This window comes from Polypterus senegalus, chromosome 3 (assembly GCF_016835505.1).
Source record: "Polypterus senegalus isolate Bchr_013 chromosome 3, ASM1683550v1, whole genome shotgun sequence".
NCBI classification, from domain to species: domain Eukaryota; kingdom Metazoa; phylum Chordata; class Cladistia; order Polypteriformes; family Polypteridae; genus Polypterus; species Polypterus senegalus.
Window position 1 is genome coordinate 182,551,695 of NC_053156.1, and position 26,402 is coordinate 182,578,096.

Sequence of the window (26,402 nt, forward strand, 5' to 3'; positions counted from 1 at the left end):
TTTTAAGTAACTGCAAGTCTGTGTGCCACCTGAATTACACATCACCATTTTATCAGGTTGTATGGTTGCCAATATTCAAATGTACTTTGCATTTTGTTATTATTTATGAATATTATCAGTAATACATTATTTTATGTGTAACTTAACTCCTGCTTGTCTTTTTACTACATCTAATTGCCTGAGGTTATAGATATAGAAGGGAAGGTGGGGATAAGTTATATACAGTGGTAAGTCTGTGAGATTAGGTATTCTAAGGCTACATATTAATAATACAATAGGGACAGTAGAGCAATATATATTACTCTACCAAGATAAAACAATTGGCGTAGTCGGCAGGATTTTGGGGTAACCAAGTTTTGCACCCTGTTTGCAAATACTGTTTTGATGTATGTGTTTGTTTATGTATGTGAATTTTAGGGCACCCAGTGTACAAATGCGGTGGAAGTAAAACATTGTTTGGTTGCTGAATGGAATATAACCAACAAAGTGTAGAGACTTCATGTGTGTCACAAGGACACCCGCATGTTTGTTAGTGCTGGTGGTAGTGAGTCCCTAATTAAAGTGCTAGGGAGTGGTGAAAGATGCATGCGTCATTCATACGGCATTTAAGTGGTTAAAGTGCTAGGGAGTGATGGGACATGCATTCGTCATTCATACGGTACTTATTCGTTTAGAATCTTTGTGTATGTATGTGTATGTTTGCTTACAGGGGCAAAAGTAGGCCAACCCATAAGAATTTGGCAAATTGTATTAGAGTAAATTGTAGACTTAGAAATGCCTAAGTTCATTTTAAAGTCAGCCATCTTCCAGTGGAGTGGCAGAGGAAGCAGGCTAAAGCTAGGAAACCTGTAGTTCAGGTAGAGAAAGCAGAAGCTGAGCTGAGTGTGCCACAAAATGGAAGGGGGCTGGAAGGATTAAAAGCAAGAAAACAGAGATCAGGTTTAAAGAAGACAGCTGCTGTTATAAGAGGTTTACTAGCTTGTATTATTGGTAATAAGGAAGATCATGATAAGGAAGAAAATAGCAAAGTGAATGAAAGTGAAAGTTATGGAATGTTGAGTGAGAGTTTTGAAAGATGTAACAGTTGGTGTGATAATTGTGAAGTGTTAGCATGTAGAACACCGCTGCTAAAGTAGAAAGCAGTGAAAGAAGTGGAAAAAGAAATGTAAACCCCATGGTGAAAGTTAGGGCAATAGTAACCAGATCGGACTGGAACCCTAAAACATGGGTGGGTGACTTACATGAGACAGATGAGTGCTCAGATAAAGAGTGGGAATGTGAGTGTGAGGAAAAGGAGAGAGATGAAAGGAAGGAAAACAGCAAGGGTGTTTTCTTCCTTTATTCTCCACTGCACCACAATCTCCAAGTAATTCTGAGGTCTGTCCAGTATTTAAAGAGCATGCTACACTGATAGATATTTCACCACTGTTAGGAAAGGTAACCAGTGCTGCACTGAAATTTGATTTAGGACAAAGAGATCAGATAGAAGGCAGAGGAGCTGGTGAGTGTGAATGGCAATTGTTGACTAGAGGGCATGAACTGGATATTGGCATATTGATACTGAGTAAAGAAAGTGTGGAATTAAAACAAAGAACAATGGAAATGAAAGGAATTCAAGTGCTTGTGTGTGAAAGGTCTGAATGTGCTAGTGCAAGAATGGCTGAGTTGGAAAGAAAGTGCACCAGTTTAGGAGTTGGTTTGAATGAAACAGGACAAGCCAAAGAACAAAGGATGGGGGATGGTGCAGCAGGAAGTTTTACAATGTTAGCAGCAAGCCAGGAATGCACAGGGGTGTGAAGGTCCTAACAGCTGTGCTAGGGCCAGCAGTAATTAAAAAGCACACACACTTAGGTTCAGTAATTCGAAACCTGACTGACCAGTTGTTCAAAAAGACAGCCTATGATCTCCATGCAATAAAATGGAGAAAAGTGAGCTGGTCTTTAGTAAAGAACACAGGTCAGTTTTAGCAGAAATGCTGGATTTAGAACTTGGGTTTGGAGAGGTTCAGCCCACACTTTCAGGTAGCAGTTACCATACAATAAAAAAGGACACACAGGCAATGAAAAAAATAGAAGGGTAGCAGGAAGACAGGAAAGGAAAACAGTTATTTCTGTTTCAATTTTCTGGCCTTTTGCAATAGTGCTACTTCTATTGTAAGGTTTTATGGACTTTGGGTTGGTGCAGGTAATAAATAGTGAAGGCAATTAGCAGAGTAAAATCCATGCAGGAGATGGGTTACCATTGGCACATTGGAGTGGCATGGCACTAGTGCCAAGCTGTTCCAATGAATGCCTGGAAGCAAAGTTTGAGTTTGGCACCAGGTCGACAGCCAAGAAAATGAGATGGACAGAAACTGCTTTGTCACCTTCCATTTTCCAGACCTGCCTACATAGCAGAATGAAGAAAAGACAACACGTAAAGACCAAAGACAAAGACATGAAGAGGAATGAAGAGACAGCAAGAAAAAGACACTTACTGGGGTTTAAGTGAGTAACAAGTCCACAAGTCATGCAATAATAAGGCTAGTCACAATAGCTATAGTTTAAAAGGAAAGGTTTGTTCATTACTGCAGCAAATTTATATTCCAAGGGGTGGAAACTGAACAAACCAGTTAGGAATGCCAAAATAAGGGGATTCATTTTATGCTCATAAAGTATACATTTTAGGTATTAATTAATTAAGTGGGATAATTAATATAAGAAAAGGTATACTGAGCAAATTGGTGAACTTTTCAGGAAAGCAGGTGCAGCTGGTACATTTGCAAGACATATGGGCTCCGATGTTTAGGTATAGTCTAATTGGGAAAATATGGAAGCCCTGCTGAGATTGTCGGCTGTGGTACAGGCACAGGACCAGTGGGCCAATTCTGAACCGAGGTGTTTAGCACAACGAGTATGCATATGGTGAGCAAACAACTCTAGGGGTGGCCTACGGGGAATGATGAGAGTTGCATAGCTGTGATGTCTCATGGTGGTGATGCCAGCCTATACTGGTAAAGGCTGATGGCAGTCAAGAGTTGCACCATGGGTAGGAAAGCACAAGAGGCAACTAAGTCAACCCCAAATGTGTGCAGAGGGGCCACAGATGTTGGTTTGTGAACAGTTTATGCAGTGGCACATGTGCTGTCACTTGGGCAGAAGTGGTTGTACTGGCACCTGTGGCATGTTACCTTTCAAATTTTGATGTTAATTGTACAGCTGCATATGCTTAAACAGATAGTTTGGGACAGGGGTCTAATTAGCAGTTAGACAGAGAACAAGTACAGATTAAAAATTCACACAATAGACTAAATTGTAGTGGGCTAGTTTAGTGGAAGGGTGGACTTGTCTCATTTTGAACCACCAGATCTGATGACATATGAAGACTGCAGAAAGCTAAAGAAACAGTTGAAGCAAGCTGGAGCAGATACAAGTCATCAGGAGCGCTTCCAAGTTCTTCAGATTGTCTTTGAAATAAAGAAGATATGTAATGGACAAATGGTCACGGACAACTTTTAACACTGGGAGAGCAAATACTGCCAATCAATGCACAAGTTATGCATCAGACTCTTGAAACAATTTAAAGACATTGTACAAAACATTCATCGGGGTGGAGTGTTGTGATGTGAGATTTTGCATATAACTTGATAAATGTTTTGTATGTCTTTATTTATAATTTAGGCAAACCAGTGTAATTTAGTGGTACCTTGGTGAGAGGCATTCTTGTTTATCCCCCCCATGTTTACAACTGTCTCTTTGTAATTTTACGGCAGGATTTGGGGGATGTGTCTTAAACCAGTTTGATGAGCATTTCTTTGCTAAAGTCTTTTCCCCCATCCCAGCCAGGTTAGTGTAATATATGGTCTTCTTTGGGGGATGGCAGGAGATAAGATGTTCTATTTCACCCATTGGTCTGAGGTATGGCTGTTTGGAATTGGCTTGTCTCAGAGGCCTTCAAGTACCATGATATCCTATTCGCTGTAGGAGTTGGACAGAAAACCTATAAATTTGCTTGCTCAACCACATTCTCTCTCTCTCTCTGACTCGCATATGATGAGGAAGCATCTCTCTCTCTCTAACCAACATATGATGGAAGAAGCATCTCTCTGGCTAACCTGTGAGGATGAAGACAACACAATGAAGAGCACAGCTCAGCAGCCATATTGAACAGACATGTGGCTGAAAGCTGAGCACCAATGATGCCTTAACTAGAGACATTTTAAGTAACTGCAAGTCTGTGTGCCACCTGAATTACACATCACCATTTTATCAGGTTGTATGGTTGCCAATATTCAAATGTACTTTGCATTTTGTTATTATTTATGAATATTATCAGTAATACATTATTTTATGTGTAACTTAACTCCTGCTTGTCTTTTTACTACATCTAATTGCCTGAGGTTATAGATATAGAAGGGAAGGTGCGGATAAGTTATATACAGTGGTAAGTCTGTGAGATTAGGTGTTCTAAGGCTACATATTAATAATACAATAGGGGACAGTAGAGCAATATATATTACTCTACCGTGATAAAACAAGTGTTGTAAGAAGAAGGGGAGATGCCACACAGTGGTGAAAATGGCCTTGTCCCAACTTTTTTTGGATTTGTTGACACCATGAGATTCTGAATCAACATATTTTTCCCTTAAAATGATACATTTTCTCAGTTTAAACTTTTATTCCGTGATTTATGTTCTATTCTGAATAAAATATTAGAAGTTGGCACCTCCACATCATTGCATTCAGTTTTTATTCACGATTTGTATAGTGTCTCAACTTTTTTGGAATCCGGTTTGTATTTGTTGGTATTTTGCACTGTAGATCTGAATTCCCATTTGTTAAATTAGCCACTGTTCTAAACAGTACCCAAGGATTTTTATTATTATCTATTGTTTTAGAATAGTAGTCTGAGCAAGCTTTAAAGAGAGCTTTTTCATAGATTTTAACACTATCCTTCCATGCAATTTGAAAGACACGCAGCTTTGTTGTTCTTCATCTGCGCTCTAGTTTTCTACACTCTTAAGAGCTCGAGTGTTCCCATTAAACCAGGGTCTGTTTCTATGTGCTTTGCTCACTTTTGTTTTAATGGGAGCCACTGAGTCCAGAGCATCTCTCAGGGTCACATTATAATGCGATGTTAGCTGATCTAAATTATTTTTCAAATTTACATTTGATGTTAACTGATATAAATGGTTTTCCAAAATTACTGTTGACTTACTCAAAGTATCTTTACATTTTGAAGCAGAATTACAGTCTAGATGTCACACTGTCTTTATTTTAATCTGTGAGTGTATTGGTAAGGGCAGAACCAAATTAAATGTAATTAAGTAGAGATTGGAAATAACTTAAGTAATATTTAAATTTTGAATTTCAACTTTGTAAGTTTTAATTAAATCTAGTTTGTGGTTATGGTTATGAGTTGGACCTTTGACACATCAGTGTGTACATTAAAATTCCCCATCAATACTGCGTGATCAGAATTTATAGCCAAATCGGATAAAAGGTTGCCAAATTCAGTCATGAACAATGAATATGGCCCTGGTGGTCTGTTTTAATATTTAAAATGAATGCCTCAAAGGATGTGAAGTAGTCTAAATTTTTAGAAGTGATTTATGGTGGAATGTGTATCCATCTGGTAATGCCTCAGCTAGGGCAACAGTGTCAGATTTGCTAAGCCAGGTTACATTGAGAAGACACAGATCAGATTTTGTGCTTAATACATATGATTTACCAAAACAGCTTTACTGCCAAGAGAGCAAATGTTCAATAAGCAGCATTTAAAACTGCATTCTTCTTTCTGAACTGGTGATATATTTTTCTATTTCAAGTGCTCCTGGTGGAGTGTCTAGTTTTATCTCTTGGTCAAATTATACACCTCTTTTTTTGGTTATCAAGTAATTTAAGGTCAGCATCATGACTAAATTGACTGTATGCCCCACAACAGGAATTATGAGTAACAGCTTCAGAAAAATAACTGGTGGGATAAACAACACCCTGTTATTTAACACTAGAATTACCAGAGACTATTAAAAAACTCGTAGATCCATCCCACCTTAAATCCCATCGCACCTCTCCGTCAGCGTCTTTTGTCCTGTAAATGTGCTGATAAAGACGAGCAGCAAGCAGCCTGTTATTCCATCCCCCCACCGCCACAGAATGTGCACAGTGTTCTCCCAGCAAATGCCTTGATTAACTGGGAGTGAAGTGCTGGAGTTTTAGAGTGGAAATAACGTTATTTGAAACACATGCATTTCAGAAACGTTTTTCATATTTTAGTAGTAAATGAAAAAATGTTGACATAAACTAATGTGTGAAGCCTGAAGTCCAAAGATCAAATAAACACTTGCACAAAGGTTCAAGGTTAGGACAACAACTTCCATGGCGTAGTGGATAGAGTTGCTGACTTGTAATCAAGTGTCCCAGGCATACTAATTCAGCATGAGCTGAAACACTCAATAAAACTGGAAAAAAAAAAATCAAGTGACGGTGAGATACGAAGAAGGCAGATTCACCAGCGTTTGTGTGTCGGGTTTTATCCCTCCAGATCAGAGAATGTCCAGTTCCATTGCCTCAAAACACCACTCACATCTACAGTTACTCCCAGTTTCAAATAAAATTAATGGCGTCAGATCTCGAGGGCAGTAGTATGTATCGTGATCGTGACTGAGAAAATAAAAGTGAAAAAATGATAACTTTTACAAGTCCTATAAATGTACACTGTCTGTTACAGACGCAAACCAAATGTATGTGTGTACTGTGTAATATTAATAATAAGCGTAGCCCACTACTGAATCGAACTGGAGACTCTTGATTGCAAGTCAGCGAATTTTACCGCTACGCCACGGAAGCTGTTGTATCGTCCTTAAGCCTTTTTATTCGATCTTTGGACTTCACACTTCACATATTATATGCCAACATTTTGTCATTTACTACTAAAATATGAAAGACGCTTCTGTTTTAACAATGTGTTTACACAGATTATTGTAGAAACGGAACACACATGAAATGCATGTGTTCCAAATAATGATCTATTATTTCCACTCTAAAACTCTAGCTCTTCACTCCCAGACAATCAAGGCATGAGCTGGGAGAACATTGTGCAAGTTCTGCTGTGATGGGGGGATGGAATACCATGCTGTTTGTTTTTATCAGCACATTTACAGGACAAAAGATGCTGATGGAGAGGTGCAAATGGATTTAAGGTGGGCCGAATGTACGAGTTTTTCGTAGGCTCTGTTAATTCTAATCTTAAGATCACACGACTGTGGCCTGGATGGTGCTCTAATCAGTCAGTCGGGCAGTTTTGCTGTCATATTTTGGGATAATACATAAGATGCCCTCCAGTTAAGGTGAAGGCCATCTCTTTTGAAAAATGCAGGCTTTTCCCAAAAATTATCCCAATTATTCACAAAGGCTATGCTATGTTTTTATTTGCACACCAGGGACCTCATGCATAACGCCGTGTATAGAATTCACACTAAAACATGGCGTATGGACAAAAGCAGAAATGTTCATACACACAAAAAAATCCAGATGCATAAATCTGTGCGTTCGCCAACTTCCATGACCTTCCGCTCCATAAATCCCGGTCAGCGTGAAAAGTAACACAAGTGCATGCGCCTGCTGCCACTCCCCAAGCTCCTCCCACAATTATGTTTCTTTGAATATGCAAATCAATATGAATAGCCTTTAAGCTTAGGGTTCTGTGACAAAGCAATGGCAAAAGCATAGGGGAAAACAGAAGAATTTCAGCGAATACCAAGTGGAGGCAAGGAAAAACGTACTATTTGTTGGTTTAAACAGTGGTATAAACAACAAAAGGAAGTTGATCGAGTGACATAATGTCGGAGAAACTTGAAAGCTCAAGTTCACGAAGTCGCACAGTGCCGAAATTAAAAAAAAAAAAAAGTTGCTAGATATCAAAGTTACCGTGAAAAGGAGAGTCGTAGCCCACCGTCTGAGTGTCATATGTAAGCTTATTAGGGTACAGAGAAAAGAAGAAAAAAATTACTTTTTTACTTTACAGTGGAGAAAAAGCTCAAAATATCAACTTTAATCTTGAAATTTCCACTTTAATCACGTAGTTTATTTTAACATTTAAAGCAGAACTGCATAAACTTTATCTTAAAATCGTTTACTTGTTTCTTAAATCCCATTGTAACTAAAGTAGCTTGTTAAATGTTTTATTTTGTATGTGTTCTTCCATGTGCTCTATGTGTGTGAATCACCACGTGCTTCATAAAGGGGCCTTCTCTTCCTCCAACAGGACACAAAATCCATTACATTTGTGATATTACAGCTCTCTGAATAATTAAAATACTGTGGTCCATCCATTATCCAACCCGCTATATCCTAACTACAGGGTCACGGGGGGGTCTGCTGGAGCCAAACCCAGCCAACACAGGGCGCAAGGCAGGAAAACAAACCCTGGGCAGGGTGCCAGCCCACCACAAAATACTGAGATGTATGCTTGATATCATTTTCATGATGATAGGAATTATAGCATGTATTAAACATGAGAACACGGTGGCGCAGTGATAGTGATGAGCTGACTCTTCGTCCAGAGATTGTTCATGCCTCATGCAAGATGCTTGCTGCGCCACGTGTGACCTTCAATGAATTAATTTATTACAGCAGTACTGTCTCTTTCAAACGTACTAACGCCCAATTCCTGTCCTTCCTTTTCTTTCTCCAAATGCCCAATCGCCACACAATCAGCTCTGTAATAGATATCTGTAAAGCATCTGTAAACTGAGAACACCGATTCTTCAAAACTTTTCAAGAACATTGAAATATCTTTGTAGTACAAGTTTAATTATTCTATCCATCTATCCTTCCAGTGTTGCGCCAGCCCCAGGGAGAATACAGCACAAGGCAGGAACAATCCGTGAATGGGGTGGCGCCAGCTCCTTGCTAGCGCTGCAACACCGTGTCCTCACGTGTTTAATTATTAACAATATAGATTATTTAAATGAAGTTAAAGTTTTATCTGTATAATATAATAAACATATTTTGCTGCATTTTATCTTAAAAATTATATCATCATCATATGTAAATACGCGCTAAAGTGGCTCAGGGTGTGAAATATTATAATTGTATCGCAAGATTACAGTGAGGTAATTTTACTTGTAAGTACAAACAGTTCCTCAAGGAGCACTTGATGGACTGATTGATTACGTTTATAGTTCTTGGGATGAAACTGTTTCTGAACTGCAAGGTCTGTACAGGAAAGGTGTCTGAACAGTTTGCCGTATACGAGCAGTTCAAATAGGCAGTGTGTGCAAGATGCTGTATACCGTTAATTCTCTTGCCGATCAGCTGCTGTAGAGCTGGGTTTCCACACTCGGATACAGTGATATAAATTCTCCGAGTGGTGCAGTGAGAGTAATATGGAAAAAGATGATCCGCTGTGGCAATCCCTAATGGGAGCAACTGGCAGAAGAGGAAGAAGGTGCAGTGAGAGTAACAACGCTAAAGCAGCTATGGTATTTGGAATAGTTTAGCTATTCCATGGACCATTATATTGTTACAGATTAATTGCAATCAGATGATTTAAACTAATAAACAATATGCGGTTAATTTTAGTGTATATTATAAAGTTGCGTCAAGGATGTGGATCTCAAAAAGAAAGTGAGACCACACTGGAACAAAAGCACTGCTTTGACACTGGGTGCCGCCAGTTTGCAAAATCGAGCGGAGACCTTGTATACAGTGGCGTAGCGTAGTGGGGGCGGCAGGGGCGACCCACCCCGGGCGGCACTTTTATGGGGGGCAAAGAATTACTGTTTATTTTAGTCTTTTAAATTGAAATACGTAAATAAGGGGGCGGCGAAATTTTCCTCCGCCCCGGGCCGCTGACGCCCACACTACGCCACTGCTTGCATACACCAGGGTTTGAGCTACAGTGAAAATGTGTGTGGGTTTACGCCAAGTTTAGGTTTTATACATCGTGATTTGAGCATAGAAACAGGTGTACGCAACATTTTTGTGCATGCACACTGTTTATACATGAGGCCCCAGGTTTCTAGCTAGCAGTGAAGGGAACACAATCTGCTATAAATCACATCCACGCTATATAATCTTGGTAAAAGGTCAGATACAACTAAATTCTGACATTTTCTTTTAGCTTTGGTGCATAGAGAGATGAAGTTCCTCTTTAATACATCAGATTGCTATAATAAATATCATTAGTGCTGACATGCAGCAATAAGGTAGATACTTCATCGTCGGCAGCACAATCCAATTGGTCCTCTATGTTAGAAATCTTTGCCCCTTTGAGGCGTTTAACATAGTTTTGAATTGTAACATTCCGCACTATGAAATCGCCAATTAGGAGCACTTTGTTGTTCTCAGGATCCACATGCGCGCTGCAGAGTGCTGATCTATTCTGGGTCTGAATTGGTGACCTGGATGCCGAGGGACTAAATTTGGCTTCTTAGACCCCAATCTTACTGTTACCTACTCACCCTGTGGCTAAATTGGTGTTGCTAATTTTGGGTGTGCACTGACTTTAGTGGAAACTGGAGAGACTGAAGCGAAGTGCTCTTCTAACATCAGGTGTGCAAACAGTACAGTACACCCCCAAAATTCACCGACTTTACATTCCTAGAGCACCCGCGAATTGTAAAAAAAAATGCGAATTTTGGATGTGGTTAAAAAAATGCCTATTTTCATAGTTTAAACCCTAAATATGCCCCAAAAACACTTTAACTTAATTTCAGACTCAGCTTAATACATTACCTAAAAATAAAGAGTGTAAAGGTAAACCTGTATACTGTACTGGTATGTCTCCCGCACTGATAGAATGTAAAATACCAATGTTACCGCTATATGTACTGTAATTCATGCAAGTGCATTTTCATTGCCAGAAGCCTTAGACAGTGCAGCTCGTTTCGGCAGCATCTTGTGTCTTTAACTGTTAAACTGCCACATCCCTGGACTCCAAATACTTTTTTGCTGCACTTTAAGTAAACGTCACAATTAACAAAGAAAAAGTGAAATTTTAAAGTAAAAACATTTTTTTTCATGCAAAGTGCATCACAATTACTGCAACACTGATCATTTTACACACTGCTAATGAACTGTAAAAAACTATTTTAAAAACTACTGGAATAATATGCACAAAGTGCAACTGACGCCATGGATGTAAATCACTGAGCCAACTGCATTTAAACTTGCTGCAAGCAAGCACACAGAGATAAAGTGCTAATGCTGGCAGTGCTAGTCTTAGTGCAGCTTGGGTCACAGAATTGCACACAAACACTTTAAACAAACATGTCTCTTTCAGAAGTAAAAGGTGCTCACCATGCAGCTAGTTAACGATTAAACAATAGACAAACATTATAGGGGAGTACAACCCTTGTCTGGTGGAGAAGAGGAAAACAAAGCAATCAGCCAAAAAGGACCATACGGTTCAGGCTTTTAAGTAAGCCTAGCGTCGCGTGAGAAACCGCAATTGAGAAGACGGTGATTTATTTATTTTTTATGGTGGAGATTCCAGCCTTGACCCGACACGTGCACTCACAAACACAGACGAAAACAAAGCAAAACAGTAATCAAACAGCAAATAAAGAATGTAATGAAAACAAATGAAATAAGATAACAACGATGCCACCCCTGTTCCCCTTACGGAAATTACACATTAGATGCAACAAAGCACAAAGAAAAATTTTTAATGAAAAACTGCAACGGATGAAATGTAATGATGAAAATAGATAGTCCAGATATCCGTACGTTAAATGGGAATATACAGATAGTCCTACCAGTAGTTCCTGAAATGGTGAAGACGGGTTCAGGAGTACTCCTTTCTTTGCAGGATGACCATGAATCCACTTACAGTCCTCATGTACACAGGTAGACAATCCAGACGTACGAAACAATCCAGGAAAAAATGAATAAGTACAGGTAACCCAACAGAAGGCAGACCGCAGACAGACAGGAACTTGAAACACAAATTACAAAAACTTTTTTTTTTTTGCTTTTGGTCACTGGCCCCCTTTTTATTAAAAGCCGTGCTGACATCCTTTGACCTCAGCAGAAGATCAGTCAGAGCCACTGCAGGGACTGCTGGGAGTTGCAGTTTCAAATTCTATTGGTGGTAGTCGTGGTTTTCTCTACATCTGCTTCCTGTTCTCTCTACAGTACAGTATTGCCACGATAAAAGCCATAAAAATTGCAGAGGATATTTGCGGTTTCCGCTAACAATTATTAGTTAGGTTCTAAGGAAAAATCTGCGAATGACTAAGGCCGCGGACTCTGAATCGCGACTTCGTGGGGGTCTACTGCAAATGCCATACTGTTAGTAGTTGATGACAATGTCATTCTGGTCTCTGCCTCAGTCACCTCGTTCTCCTAAAATGGGGAAAAAAGTGGTTGAGTTTCTCTGCTAGTGAGTCACTGCTGCTAATGGTTGGGTCTTTCCTGCCTTTATAGTTTGCAAATTATTAACTTATTAATAGTCATAACTTATTAATTTTTTTATTAAATTATTAGGTAACACAAAGGAATGCCCCCAGAATACTTCCAGTGAAACCTGTGAGAACATTGCTGTATTTTTCACTCAAAAAATTAATGATATTAGAGATAACATAGTATATCTCCCCAACACTGCAGAACCTCCAAAGCCCCGGTACTCTATTATAAACAAATTAAATGCTTTCACCAGGATAGATTTACCTGAATTACATAGTATAATCTCTCAACTGAAACCCTCCACCTGCGTCCTTGATCCAATACCAACCAGGTTTTCAAAGAAATATCAGGCGTGCTAATTGACAATATTCTGGACATAGTTAATTCGTCATTAGATACGGGGTCTTTCCAGACTGTCTTAAGACTGCTGTAGTTAAACCCCTGCTCAAGAAAAATAATCTTGACCCCTCTGCCTTTGAAAATTTTAGACCCATTTCTAACCTGCCCTTCTTAAGTAAAATTCTAGAGAAGGCAGTCATTATGCAGTTAAATGACCACCTCAATAAACATGCTATTCTTGATACATTTCAGTCAGGCTTCAGAACAAATCACAGTACAGAAACTGCACTTGTTAAAGTAGTAAATGACTTGCGGGTAAATGCAGACAGAGGCCATTTATCTGTTCTCATCCTCTTAGATCTGAGTGCTGCATTTGACACCATTGATCATAATATTCTTAGAAATCGCCTTAGTCAATGGGTGGGCCTCTCTGGCAGTGTCTTAAATTGGTTTGAATCCTACCTGGCAGGGAGAAAATTCTTTGTGAGTTGTGGTAATCCAATCTCAAAGACACATGATATCCGATATGGTGTTCCACAAGGCTCTATCCTGGGTCCGCTGTTATTCTCAATCTACATGCTTCCGTTAGGTCAGATTATCTCAGGTTACAACGTGAGTTACCACAGCTATGCTGATGACACACAGCTGTACTTATCTATAGCACCTGATGACTCCGACTCTTTCGATACACTAACACAATGTCTTACTGGTATTTCTGAATGGATGAATAGTAATTTTCTCAAACTAAATAAAGAGAAAACTGAAATTTTAGTAATTGGCAATAATGGATTCAGTGAGGTTATCAGAAATAAACTTGATGCACTAGGATTAAAAGTTAAGACGGAAGTAAAAAATTTAGGAGTAACCGTTGACTGTAATCTGAATTTTAAATCGCATATTCATCAGACCACTAGGACAGCATTTTTTCACTTAAGAAACATAGCTGAAGTTAGACCTCTTATATTATTGAAAGATGTGGAGAAATTAATTCACGCTTTTGTTTTCAGTAGACTAGATTACTGTAACGCACTCCTCTCGGGACTACCCAAAAAAGACATAAATCATTTGCAACGAGTGCAGAATGCAGCTGCTAGAATCCTAACTGGGAAAAGAAAATCCGAACACATTTCTCCAGTTTTGATGTCACTACACTGGTTGCCTGTGTCATTCAGGATTGACTTTAAAATACTGCTTATGGTTTATAAAGCCTTAAATAATCTCGCTCCATCTTATATATCGGAATGCCTGACGCGTTCTATTCCAAATCGTAACCTTAGATCTTCAAATGAGTGTCTCCTTATAATTCCAAAAGCTAAACTTAAAAGAAGTGGTGAGGCGGCCTTCTGCTGCTATGCACCCAAAATCTGGAGTAGCCTGCCAGTAGGAATTCGCCAGGCAAATACAGTAGAGCACTTTAAAACACTGCTGAAAACACATTACTTTAACATGGCCTTTTTATAACTTCACTTTAACTTAATACTGATACTCTGTATGTTCAATTCTTCATTATAATTATTCACAGTGGCTCCAAAATCCATACTGACCCCTACTCTCTCTTCTGTTTCTTTTTCCGGTTTCTTTGTTTCCTACTCAAAGCATCATGATGCACCAACATTGATGGACTGAAAGCCAGAAGTCTACGTGACCATCATCATCAGGTCCTTCCATTAAAACCCTAAATACAAAGAGGACTGTTTGACTTATGTTAGGTAGATTGCCCAGAGGGGACTGGGCGGTCTCTTGGTCTGGAACCCCTACAGATTTTATTTTTTCTCCAGCCTTTGGAGTTTTTTTGTTTTTCTGTCCACCCTGGCCATCGGACCTTACTCTTATTCTATGTTAATTAATGTTGACTTATGTTTATCTTTTATTGTGTCTTCTATTTTTCTATTCATTTTGTAAAGCACTTTGAGCTACAGTTTTTGTATGAATATGTGCTATATAAATAAATGTTGATTGATTGATTGATTAATGTGTAGGGCTTGAATACTTATGAAAACACTAACTTGAGTTTTTCCTTCTTAAATATTTACAGAAAATGGTTTATTTTGACTTAGGAAATATATTGTTACCGCAGAAGAGTTCACTTTAAAAATACTGAATGGATAAATTCTGTATGTGTACAAATCTTCTGTCATGCAGAAAATTATGATGACCTTCAAAGGGATTGAATACTTTTTTTTTTTTTTTTTTAAGATTTGCTTGTTCAGATTTGAGTTTTCTGTTTGTAAGATAAAGGAGAAAACCAGTACTGGTACTATAAGGGATGTTGTAGAATTTTTTTTTTTATTATTTTTTTTTTAATTTTTTTTTACAATTTTACAGGTGTACTGATGGCTTCTGTTTATACTGGGATCTATTTGAGGCTAAAGGGATCAAAAACACCATGGAAAGACAAGTTGAAGCTGGCTCACTTTGCCTGGATTTCCCCGTTGTGTTTCTTGCCCAACAAAGAACAGGTAAAGTTTACAAATACTTGCTTTCATTTGAGTCCTTTTAATGTTGATTGTAACATACAATACAATACAATACAGTTTATTTTTGTATAGCCCAAAATCACACAGGAAGTGCCGCAATGGGCTTTAACAGGCCCTGCCTTTTGACAGCCCCCCAGCCTTGACTCTCTGAGAAGACAAGGAAAAACTCCCAATAAAACCTTGTAGGAAAATGGAAGAAACCTGGGAAAGGCAGTTCAAAGAGAGACCCCTTTCCAGGTAGGTTGGGCGTGCAGTAGGTGTCAAAAGTAGGGGGTCAATACAATACAATATACATAACAGAACAATTCCTTAAGACAGCATAATAAAAATTTTAGAATTACGGTTTAACAGTAGATGATATGACATAATTAGGTTTGGATATTTTTAGAGTCCTGGAGACCTCATCCATCTAGCTGCATCTCCATTTGGCCATGCCACGGCTGAAACATTGCTCCGATGAAAGGACCCTCTTTCCCATGATTCCTGTGATCCTCCATCAGGGATGACTTTACCTTTGGCAGGCAAACAACTTGGCAGGTGGGCCGTGGCACCAATGGCCACATTTGGGTACCGAGAAAAGAAACAGAATAGGTGAGGGTTAGTATTCAAATATAATTATCATGTTACTTATGTTATAGTGCTAATGACTAACAACAGAGATGCAGTATGTACAGTTAATCAGCAGCTCTAGTCAGGATATGCTAAACTGAAGTAGTGAGTCTTCAGCCGGGATTTAAAGGCTGAGACCGAGGGGGCATCTCTTATGGAAGCAGGAAGACCATTCCACAGTTTAGGGGCCCTGTAACTAAAAGCTCGACCTCCCACTGTTATTTTATTAATCCTTGGAATCCTAAGCAGACCGGCATCTTGAGATCTTAATGTGCGCTCAGGTTTGTAAGTCATGATAAGTTCAGACAAGTAAGCCGGACCTTGGCCGTTTAATGCTTTATATGTTAAAAGGAGGATTTTGAAATCTGCCCTAAATTTAACTGGGAGCCAGTGTAAAGATTTAAGAACTGGGGTTATGTGTTCATATTTTCTTGTTCTTGTAAACATGAATGCTAAAGTTTATATATTAAGACACAGATTTGTTTTCAAAATATTACACTGAAGAAAGATCATCTTTGATTTGCAAATCTTTGAAAGTCATACTTTTTTGAAAATTGCTTTTACATTTGCATTTTAAACAGTGTTAAAGATAAAATAGTTTATCAAGTACTATAACAAATCTGTTTTTATTTTCTCAGACTACTGCTGCATAATGCTAACTACTAAAGTGCATCATCACTGTCTCAAGTTTCTCCCTAGAAAAGCTATAATTTGAAACTTTAAATATTTGTGTTCAACAAATGATGTGCATCTTTCCATAAGGGTCAAGTGACAACTGCAAGACTAGCATAGCAATATGTGTTTTATTACATGATGCTGCAGCTGCACTGAATTTGTTTTGCTTGATATTTTTTTCCCCACCCTCAATTCCAACATAGAGTATTTCCCTCTACACCTCAACATGCACCATACAAAGCAGGTTCCCTATTATGTATGTTTTTTGACTGTGTGATCATATTTTAAAGAGAGTGTACCTTGTCTGGGACGAAGTGAAGGATACACATGAGCTTTCCAGCATGTCTGCTTAGCTGCTGCTAGACCATAGTTTTGTTTCTAGGTAGCTGTGAAAGGGCTTAAGAGAGCATGCTTGGAGAAAGTGACTTCAGCAAGTCACTTTGGAGACATGCAACTGAAGTTAGTGATGGGCAAACATCCCTGTGAAGCTTTTGAAGCTTCTTATCCTAACAAGAAAATGGATAAAAAGTTTCAGAGTTCAAAAATAATGATATCTGGTGGTTTACAGATTTCATAGTAGCCATAAGCTTGAGACACAGGAATCAGCATGTATATGAGCCATTGTTGATTGCAATATTTAAATTGAAAAAGTGCATGTGTTCATTTTGATGTTAGTGTGTGCAACGATTTTCTACAATGCAGTTATTTTTAAACTAGCCATGTGCACCCAACTACGCGTGTTAAAAGTTGTCTGTGAAGGGCTCCCTGTTTAAACGCGGCTGCCAGTTGTGAACTGGGCCCTTCGTCGCACAGCATTATGATTTTTTATAAGGGAAACAAAATTACAAAAGAAAACCCTTGGATATTGATTCGATAGGAACGGCCTACTCGGAATCACTGTCCGAATAGTAATTATGTGGTGGTGTAGGAGCATTTCTGCTTCTGTTCGTTCACAGTCCATCTCGTTTTCACAACGGTATTGTTTCCTCTCACGATGTATTCTTAACCTTTCTCCAATCTCACAGGTTGCTTTGTGGCAATCCAAAGAGTAAGGCAATATACATGGAGCAATGGTTATAAAAGAGGGACACATATGTGTCCAGGCTCTTTAAAGCATAAATAGGGATCACTTCACTGACATGTGAGCAAGCCACGAACAACTGTGAGACGCGCAGCACTCGCCGGCTACAACGTAACAATAATAATTTCCGGAATGTGCTGTTACGTTGTCATTCATTTTACCCACTGTCTTTCTTTCATTCATATTTCACGTAGGCACGTACCTTTTATCTTCGGCAATTTCATTTTCTAACCAGGCCTCGGGAGCTAACCAGCATAACACTGTCCACCACCCCTTTCGTTATTCCGGCACATTGTTGACATCCATGAGTAACAACAACGTACTAAACTGGGAGGTGGTCTACGCATGTATGGAATTCGCGGACAAACAAAGATCAAGATCTAAATGAAGATCTTTAGTTAATTTAAAGCACAATTTGTTTAGTTTGAATGTCTGTGTTTTGAGGTATGACTGGAGTACTACAGTCTTCAGTAGTATAAGCCTGGAGAAGATTCTTAATGCAATGCCTATGTTTTAGCTGTCTCTCTACTGCCATCTAGTGCTTCTTCTTCTAATTCATTCGTTGACAAACAAAGATCAAGATCCAAATGAAGATTATATATAGAGATATGTTTAACTAAAGATGTTGTCATGACAGCATCCATTTTGAATACATTGTAAGCTATCATTAATTCATAATTATATGACAATTCTTTCATGTGAGGGGATTTTGTCTTTGGGTTAAATAATTTGATTAGCTGGAAGTGAAAATTTAGTGTAAAGTGTGAGAAATTTTCAACACCTCCACTTGAATGCCCTGGTTTAGGCAATAAAACACAGGCAGGAAAAAACTTCACTTTTTTTTTTTTTTTTATCTAAATCTTGCAAGGGGCAGCACATCATATCTTATCAGCAAGTGTCACAAAGGGAAAAATTGTCCTATGTGCTATATTTATACAATTCATTGATTAGATTACAATTCCAAGCAATAGCAGTTGATTGGTTACACCCATTTGCTATTAGGACATGACAAACATTCATACCTTAAATAACCACAATTTACCCAGTCCACTATGTTGATGGATAATCCTGTCAGTTTTAGGGGTACGTAACTTTTTAAATGCGACTGAGATGTTAATCCTTTTCCTTGTTCCCATGGTTTATTAAACAATGCTCTATTTTGTTTATAATACAGCTGGGTATATCAATAGGAAACCTAGCGTAAGCATTACACTATAACAGTGGTTATGCCTTACATATGACCTTCCCTGTATGTTTTTGAAATTAAGTGACTAAAATGCATTTATCATAGTGAATAATAATAGCCTTTAGACATAAGCTTAGAAGGTAAAATACAAAAACTCAGCAGATAATAAAGCTGGGCTTCTTTTAACAATTACCTGGTCACCTGCTAGGTGCAGTTTGAACCAGGGTGCAAATTCAACTCTTCTAGTACTCAAAGAGACGACCCACAAACTTAGTGTCTTGGATAACTGTGCCATGCAAAAAAGTAAAAAGAAAAAGCTTGGCTGATTAGATAGATAGATACGGATTATGAACAATGTAAAATGTATATTGATACCTGTGTACTTATAACGAAAGAAACATAGCCCAATTTTACAAATTACTTCAGTACTACATAGCTATGGGTTGTTCCTTCTTACCACTAGAATTGCCAAAGCCTATGAAAAAACTTGTAATTTCGGCCCACCTTAAATCCCTTCGCATCTCTCCATCAGCATCTTTTGTCTTGTAAATATGTCAATAAGCACAGCAACCTGCTATCACATCCCACACCACCACAGAAAGGGCAAAATGTTCTCCCACCTCAAGCCTTGATTATCTTAAAGTGAGACACCTTGAGCTATATTGAGTAAATAATGTATCGTTATTTGGAACACATGCATTTCATGTGAGTCTCATGTCTGCAACAATCTATGTAAACACATCATTAAAACAGAATCATTTTTCATGTCTTAGTAATAATTGACAAAATGTAGACATGAAGTGTATAATGTATGAAGCCTGAAGTCCAATTACCAAATAGACACTTTCAGAAAAGGTACTATAATAAAAAAGTGCGCTTTTATTCAAGTATATAACTGCAGAAAAAGAACCCACATTAGGGTGCGACATTGACATGAATTTAATATGACTGCTTTGGTGGCGCAGCGGTAAGAAATGGTATTTAAAGGTCACAGGTTCGATCCTGATCACCTCCGTTTTGAGAAGTGAGCTGCTCTTATTCTTACTGTTATAGAATAAAAACATACATTTGATTTGAGCCTGTAACAGCTGGTGTAAATTTATAGTACTTATAAAGGTTAGCAATTTTTTTATTTTATTTTAATTTAGTTCTATTCTCCCAGTCACTTTCACGCTCCCTCTGATTTGACACTGCTGTTTTCACATAAAGACGTGCTATAAAAGAGGTGAACTCAGATGAGGATAAGGGTTTCTATATTGGAGAAAGAATGCGCATCACACTTTTTCTATAGCTGTACCTTGTGACTTTTTGGAAATAAATCAAGGTAAATAACATTTGATCTGACTTTTATATTCAAAGTACAGTGACTGCAAAAGCGCAATGTGCATTCTTTCTCTGACGTAGAACCCTTATCCTCATCTGAGTTCACCTCTGTTATAGCACGTCATTATGTGAAAATGGCAGTGTCAGATCGGGGGGAGCATGAACATGACTGGGTAAATAAAGCTGAATGAAGAAAAAAAAAAAAAAGCTAACCTTTACAAGTACCATAAATTTACACCAGCTGTTACAGACTCAAATCAAATGTATATTTTTATTCTGTAAGAGTGAGAGCAGCTCACATCTCAAAACGGAGGTGTCTGGGGTCGAATCTATGACCTTTTGATTACCAGTCAGCAGTTCTTACCGCTGTGCCACCAAAGTGGTCGTATTAAGTGCATGTCAATGTTGCAGCCTAATGCAAGTTCTTTTTCTGCATTTATATTCTTGAATAAAATCAGACTTGTGTTGTTATACTTGTACCTTTTGTGAAAATGTCTATTTGATATTTGGATTCCAGGTTTCACACCTTATATATACACATTTATTCAATACAGCTCAAGGTGTCTCACTCCCTGGTAATCAAGTCTTTAGGTGGGAGAATGTTTTGCCCTTTCTGCGGCAGAGGGGGGATGTGATAGCAGGCTGCTTGCTGCTTGTGTTGATCGACACATTTACAAGACAAAAAATGCTGACGGAAAGGTGGGAAGGATTTAAGGTGGGCCGAAATTACGGATTTTTTTGTAGGCTTTGGCAATTCTAGTGTTAACCTTGGTAAAAATACACATTAGATCTCGAGAACGATAATGCAAGAATTGTACGGTATTTTAGCATCAGAAAGTAGATGTAAATTTTTAAAAAATGCACATTCTGAAAATTATTTGTGTTTTGCGTGATGAAACTGAAGATATCTTGATTTTAAAGCAGCTGATTGTTTTCATTTTTATATTAGTTAACTAAATGAAGAGATTGGGGCAGTTTTTTAGCATCCTGCAATATGATTGATGACACAGCTGAGATTATTATTAATATGCTTTAGAATTTGTAACCTGGATGGCATAGGATATGATGGAGCAGTTGTTATAACTGGGAAATAACAGGGAGTTATAAGATAGAACAGACTGACTTATGGTCCACTGTCATTTTGTAACCCACTGACTGCCTCTTGCTGATAATAATACATTTTATTTATATAGCGCCTTTCCCATTCTCAAGGCACTTCACAGAGTTTAAGAAAGAACAACAGCAGCTAAGCAGCCACTGAAGTGCATTATTTAGTGAAATTAAATATGTTGAGACAATTGTTTTTTCTTCTTCCAAACTTCTTCAATAAGGATAGTTGGTTTTACAATGATCCAAAATAATAATTCATCAGATTAGAGTTAAAATGGCTAGTGACACTAAATATCTATCTCAATACTCTAGTATGAGGCAAACCTGTACATTGGAACCTTGGTCCCCCATAGGATTATATGTAAATAAAATTAATCCGTTCCTGACCGTACGAGCTATATGTAAATATATTTTTTTAAAAGATTTTAAGCACAAAAATGCATTTTATGATTTAATTAACTAAAGTGTAATAGTAAACTAAATGTAAAAACATTGAATAACACTGAGAAAACCTTGAACAGCGAAAACTAACATTGTAAGAGTTCACATATAGCCTTACAAACCGCTCGCTGTAAACACTTTTTTTTTAATAAGTTTTAAGCACAGGGGAAAAAGATTAACATTTGAAAAATCCTTAATTTATACAAAAACTAACCATAAACAACCAAAAAAACTAACCTTGCATGAGTCGAGTTCTGCCATGAAGGAACTGAGGAGGAACTGGGTGGAGAGGAGATTACAGTTTTGAGGTAAAGTCTGTGACGATGCGGGTTCACTGCATGCTTCCATCTCGCTTCCGGGAGCCCTTAAACCCGTCACCGTCAGTAATTTTACCGATGAGCACGACAGTGAGGCACTACAATGGAACAATTGGATGGTGCAAAAAGTGCCAAGTGCTTTTATTAAAATCAACAGAACAACACTCAAAAGCAAAGTCCATATTAAATAAAGTGCAGTGCTTTCAGAATCCTTCAATAAATAAATAATCCCATAAAAACAGAAGAAGTGGAGGTTAAAATCCAATAGAAAAAAGTCTTCATTAAATACGAGGTTAAAACAATGCTGAAAGCAGTCTCTTTAAAAGCAAGCCCGGTGCAGTTTCTCGGCCTTACACGGCCAGCCATCCTCCTTCTGGTCACTCCAGTTCCTTGATCGCTCCGCTGGAGCAACCGCTTCCTTCTGGCCCACCGAGTGTTGGCCAAACATGGCTTAGACTCACTGTCCAGCTGCCTGCCTGCGAGCACAAGCTCTCTCTGTCTCTCTCTCTCTCTCGCTTACACCAGTTCTTTCCATATTGCTTCCTGCTTACTTCCTCACTCCGCAACCTTCGTGTTTCTTTTCTTTTTCCTCCCTTTAGCCGCCTCGTGCTTCTTTTTATGAAACAATCATTAGTGATTTGTACGTAAAAGTTGTGTGTCAAAAATTGGGCAGTTCACTCAGTTTGGAATTTTTAAATCCATCCAATACCTCATGAAGGCTTTGCTCAGAATAGGGGCATTGATTTGCAAAGCAAAGAGTGATGGTGTACTTGTTAACCTAGTATGACAGACAGGAAGCCTGTAGTCATGATGGATAAACCTTTTATGGCTAGAAAATCTCCTGAGCGAACATGTGTTAAAAATAAACAAATTTGCAAAGTCAAAACCTTTCTGTAAAACTAGATTATATTTTCGCATTCATAGGCATCAGTGCTAGTGGCAAAAGTGGATGAAGCACTGCTATACATGGTGTTTGTCACTAAATGTGACTAGTGCCCTTTTTAGGGATTGTTCCTGCCTTGTACCCAGTAATTACTGGGGTAGCAATTATATACACACACATCTACACCGACTGTTACAGACTCAAATAAATCAAATATATGTTTTTAATCTATAATACAGTAATCCTCCGTTATATCGCGGTTCAGCTATCGTGCCCCTGCTACATCGTGGATTTATTAATACTATTATTATTATTAGAGGGCTCCACCCCCGTGTTTGGTTTACCGGATAAACAATTTAAAGAGATTGTTATTTTCGTGGGAATTGTTACATATGCATTATTTTCATTTTTACTTTAAAACTTTTGTAAAAACAATATTTGTCCTTTTATTTCCTGCCCCGGGCGTGGTTAAATCTCTTTCTCGTAGCACTTATAACGCTGCTCGCATTGTGAAAGGGGGGTCTGAATGCACGATAAAGAGATGCGATCGGTTCAGCTGGTGTCTTGCTGCTGCTCCAGGCCAGCTGTGTGTTGTGCTTCACGCGCTTTGCATCAATCACTTAAAAGCCTGTACAGCAGCTGTCCTTTTGCCTCTTCACGTCTCGCTTTGTGAAGGTGGGGACCTGAACGCACGCTAACCAGAAATGGATGGATCAGCTACTAGTTTTGTGCTGCTTCTGCCAAAATACCTGTTCTGCTTGTCACTCTGCGTGTTCTGAAGGAGGAGGAGTGTGGGGTGGGGGGTATGAGGGCTGAATACACGCTAAGGAGAAGTGCTCGGATCATCTGCTGGCAAGCTGCGTGTTCTGCTTGTCATTGTTTTAAGAGTTGGGAGCATCTGAAGTTTGTTTGCCAAAAGCATTCCAACAACTGCTAGGTTAGATGTCGGTGAACTTGTTTTAAATTGTTTGTAAGTAGGATGTGATGTATGACAGTTTGCCAAGAAACTGAAAATTTCATACAAATGTTTCTGTTAGCGTCTTGAGATAGTTAAGATTGTATTATCAGAAAAAGCCAACTGAGGACCTGTTTAAAGTATGTTCAGCTTAGCTTATTCTTATGCAGTTGGTCATCTCGGCATTCCCCTTCTTTTTGTATCCTGTTCAGATCCACTTCTCCCTCTTCTTTCAAAATAGTAGGCACCTTTTGTATCAAACTATGTTACAATATTTATTCAGTGCCCTGCAAAAGTATGTAGTTCAAGATGCATACATATATTTCTCCATTGTGCTGTAAATATTTTGTCAAAAGTATATTTCCAAAAAAGTAAAAACTTCAAAAACACGGCTTGCATAGGTTCTCAAACCCCTTAAGCTGCAAAGAGACATTTACTGCATTTCACCTCTTTTTTTGACTCGCATGGATCTCCAGACAACTACAGTGCATTACATTATAATGTTAGGATCAAAGGGACATTTTTCCTTAATTTAACCTTACTAGCAACTATAGGATGGTAAGCGTCACAGGAAAATTTAATGGAAGGAATTATTATGCAAAGGTTGAGAAACACATGACAAGAACAGGATTTCTACTGAGCAGTCAGCATGGGTTCAGAATAGGGAGGTCATGTTTTGCCAACATGCTGGGATTTTAATGGGAAACAACAAAAGGGTATGATCAAAGTGGAGCAATATGATATTACTTATTTTGACTTTCATAAAGCAATTGATAAGGTTGGGCATAAAACTAAAAGAAGTGGGAGTTCAGGGAGATGTTTGTAGATGGGTGCAATATTTGCTCAGACACAGGAAACAGAGGGTTATGGTACAAGTAACCTTATTAGAATTGACAAATGTTAAGTGCTATGGCCACAGCTATTTTTAATATACTGTATATAAATTATTTGAATAGGAATATATGTAACAAGCTGATTTATTTTGCAGATGATACCAAGATGATCGGCAGATAATCTGTAATCCATTGAATCATTACAGAGGGACTTTAACAATTTTAGATGTTAGAGTTACTGTTATTGCTGACCTATCGAATTCCAAATCCAACATCTGTCTGTATGTCAGATCACTTTCCACGAGAGAACTTCTTAACAGATTTAGATCTTTTTTTTTTTTCTTTCTATAATTTGCTTGAAAATTCCGGTTTATTTTGCGACTTCTCTCATTGCACTAGTATCATAGTTCGATTGCTTGTCTACTTCTCTTCACGTGTTGGAGCGTACCTTGCCTCCTCTTAGCTAAAGATATCTGTGTCTTCGACCGATGTTATCATCTACAGATTGTTAAGGGGTAACGTTTGACGTGTTGGAGACAGAAATCAGAGCTACGTTTGTTTTAGAGGGTAGCTGCTGATTGCCACAGATATCATGGTCACTTGTTTTTCTCCCCACACAGGGGACGGTCTCCTGTCAGAGCTGAACAAAATCAGATACAGTGCCAGTGTTTGATGTTGCAACGTACCTACAGTCATGGCCGAAATTATTGGCACCCCCGGAATTTTCCCAGAAAATGCACCATTTCTCCCAGAAAATTGTTGCAATTACAAATGTTTTGGTATGCACATGTTTATTTCCTTTATATGCATTGGAACAACACAAAAAAACAGTGAAAAAAAGCCAAATCTGACATCCTGTCACACAGAACTCCAAAAATGGGCCGGACAAAATTATTGGCACCTTTTCAAAATTGTGGGTAAATCGTTTTGTTTCAAGCATATGATGCTCGCTTGAACTCATCTGTGGCAAGAAACAGGTGCTGGCAATATAGCAATCACACCTGAAGCCAGTTAAAATTGAGAAAAGTTGACTCAACCTTTCTGTTGTGTGTCTGAGTGTGCCACACTAAGCATGGAGAACAGAAAGAAGAGCAGAGAATTGTCTGTGGACTTAAGAAAAATTGTGGAAAAATATCAACAATCTCAAAGCTACAAGTCCAATTCCAGAGATCTTCATGTTCCTTTGTCCACTGTGTGCAACATAATCAAGAAGTTCACAACACATGGCACTGTAGCTAATCTCCCTGGACGTGGACGGAAGAGAAAAATTGATAAAAGACTGAAACAAAGGATAGTCCGAATGGTGGATAAACAGCCCCAATCAACTTCAAAATATATTCAAACTGTTCTGCAGACTCAGGGAGCAACCGTGTCAGCTCAAACTATCTGTCGCAATGAAACGCTACGGCAGGAGAGCCAGGAGGACCCCACTGCTGACGCAGAAACATAGTTAGACTGTAGTTTGCCAAAATGTACTTGAGGAAGCCAAAATCCTTCTGGGCGAATGTCTTGTAGACAGATGAGACCAAGATAGAGCTTTTTGGTAAACCTCATCATTGTACTGTTTACAGAAAACGGAATGAGGCCTACGAAGAAAAGAACACAGTACCTACAGTCAAACATGGTGGAGGTTCTAAGATGTTTTGGGGATGTTTTGCTGCCTCTGGCACTGCATGCCTTGACTGTGTGCAAGGCATCATGAAATCTGAAGACTACCAAAAGATTTTGGGGTGCAATGTAGAGCCCAGTGTCAGAAAGCTGGGTCTGCGTCAGAGGTCATGGGT

The 26,402-nt window shown here is 38.5% G+C and overlaps 1 protein-coding gene across 4 annotated transcripts in view; it reads left to right on the forward strand.

The window, feature by feature from the left end:
• urb2 (URB2 ribosome biogenesis homolog) overlaps positions 1-26,402 on the forward strand; it is a 246,717-nt gene that overhangs the window by 106,922 nt on the left and 113,393 nt on the right. For 3 of the 4 annotated variants that reach the window (XM_039748286.1, XM_039748283.1, XM_039748284.1), the window contains exon 2: positions 15,054-15,187. In XM_039748286.1, coding sequence (XP_039604220.1) covers positions 15,062-15,187 — 126 coding nt within the window. In that variant the 5' untranslated portion in view covers positions 15,054-15,061. Of the gene's footprint in view, positions 1-14,365; positions 14,387-15,053; positions 15,188-26,402 lie in introns of those variants that run through there. The other variant, XM_039748285.1, reaches the window with a different exon arrangement.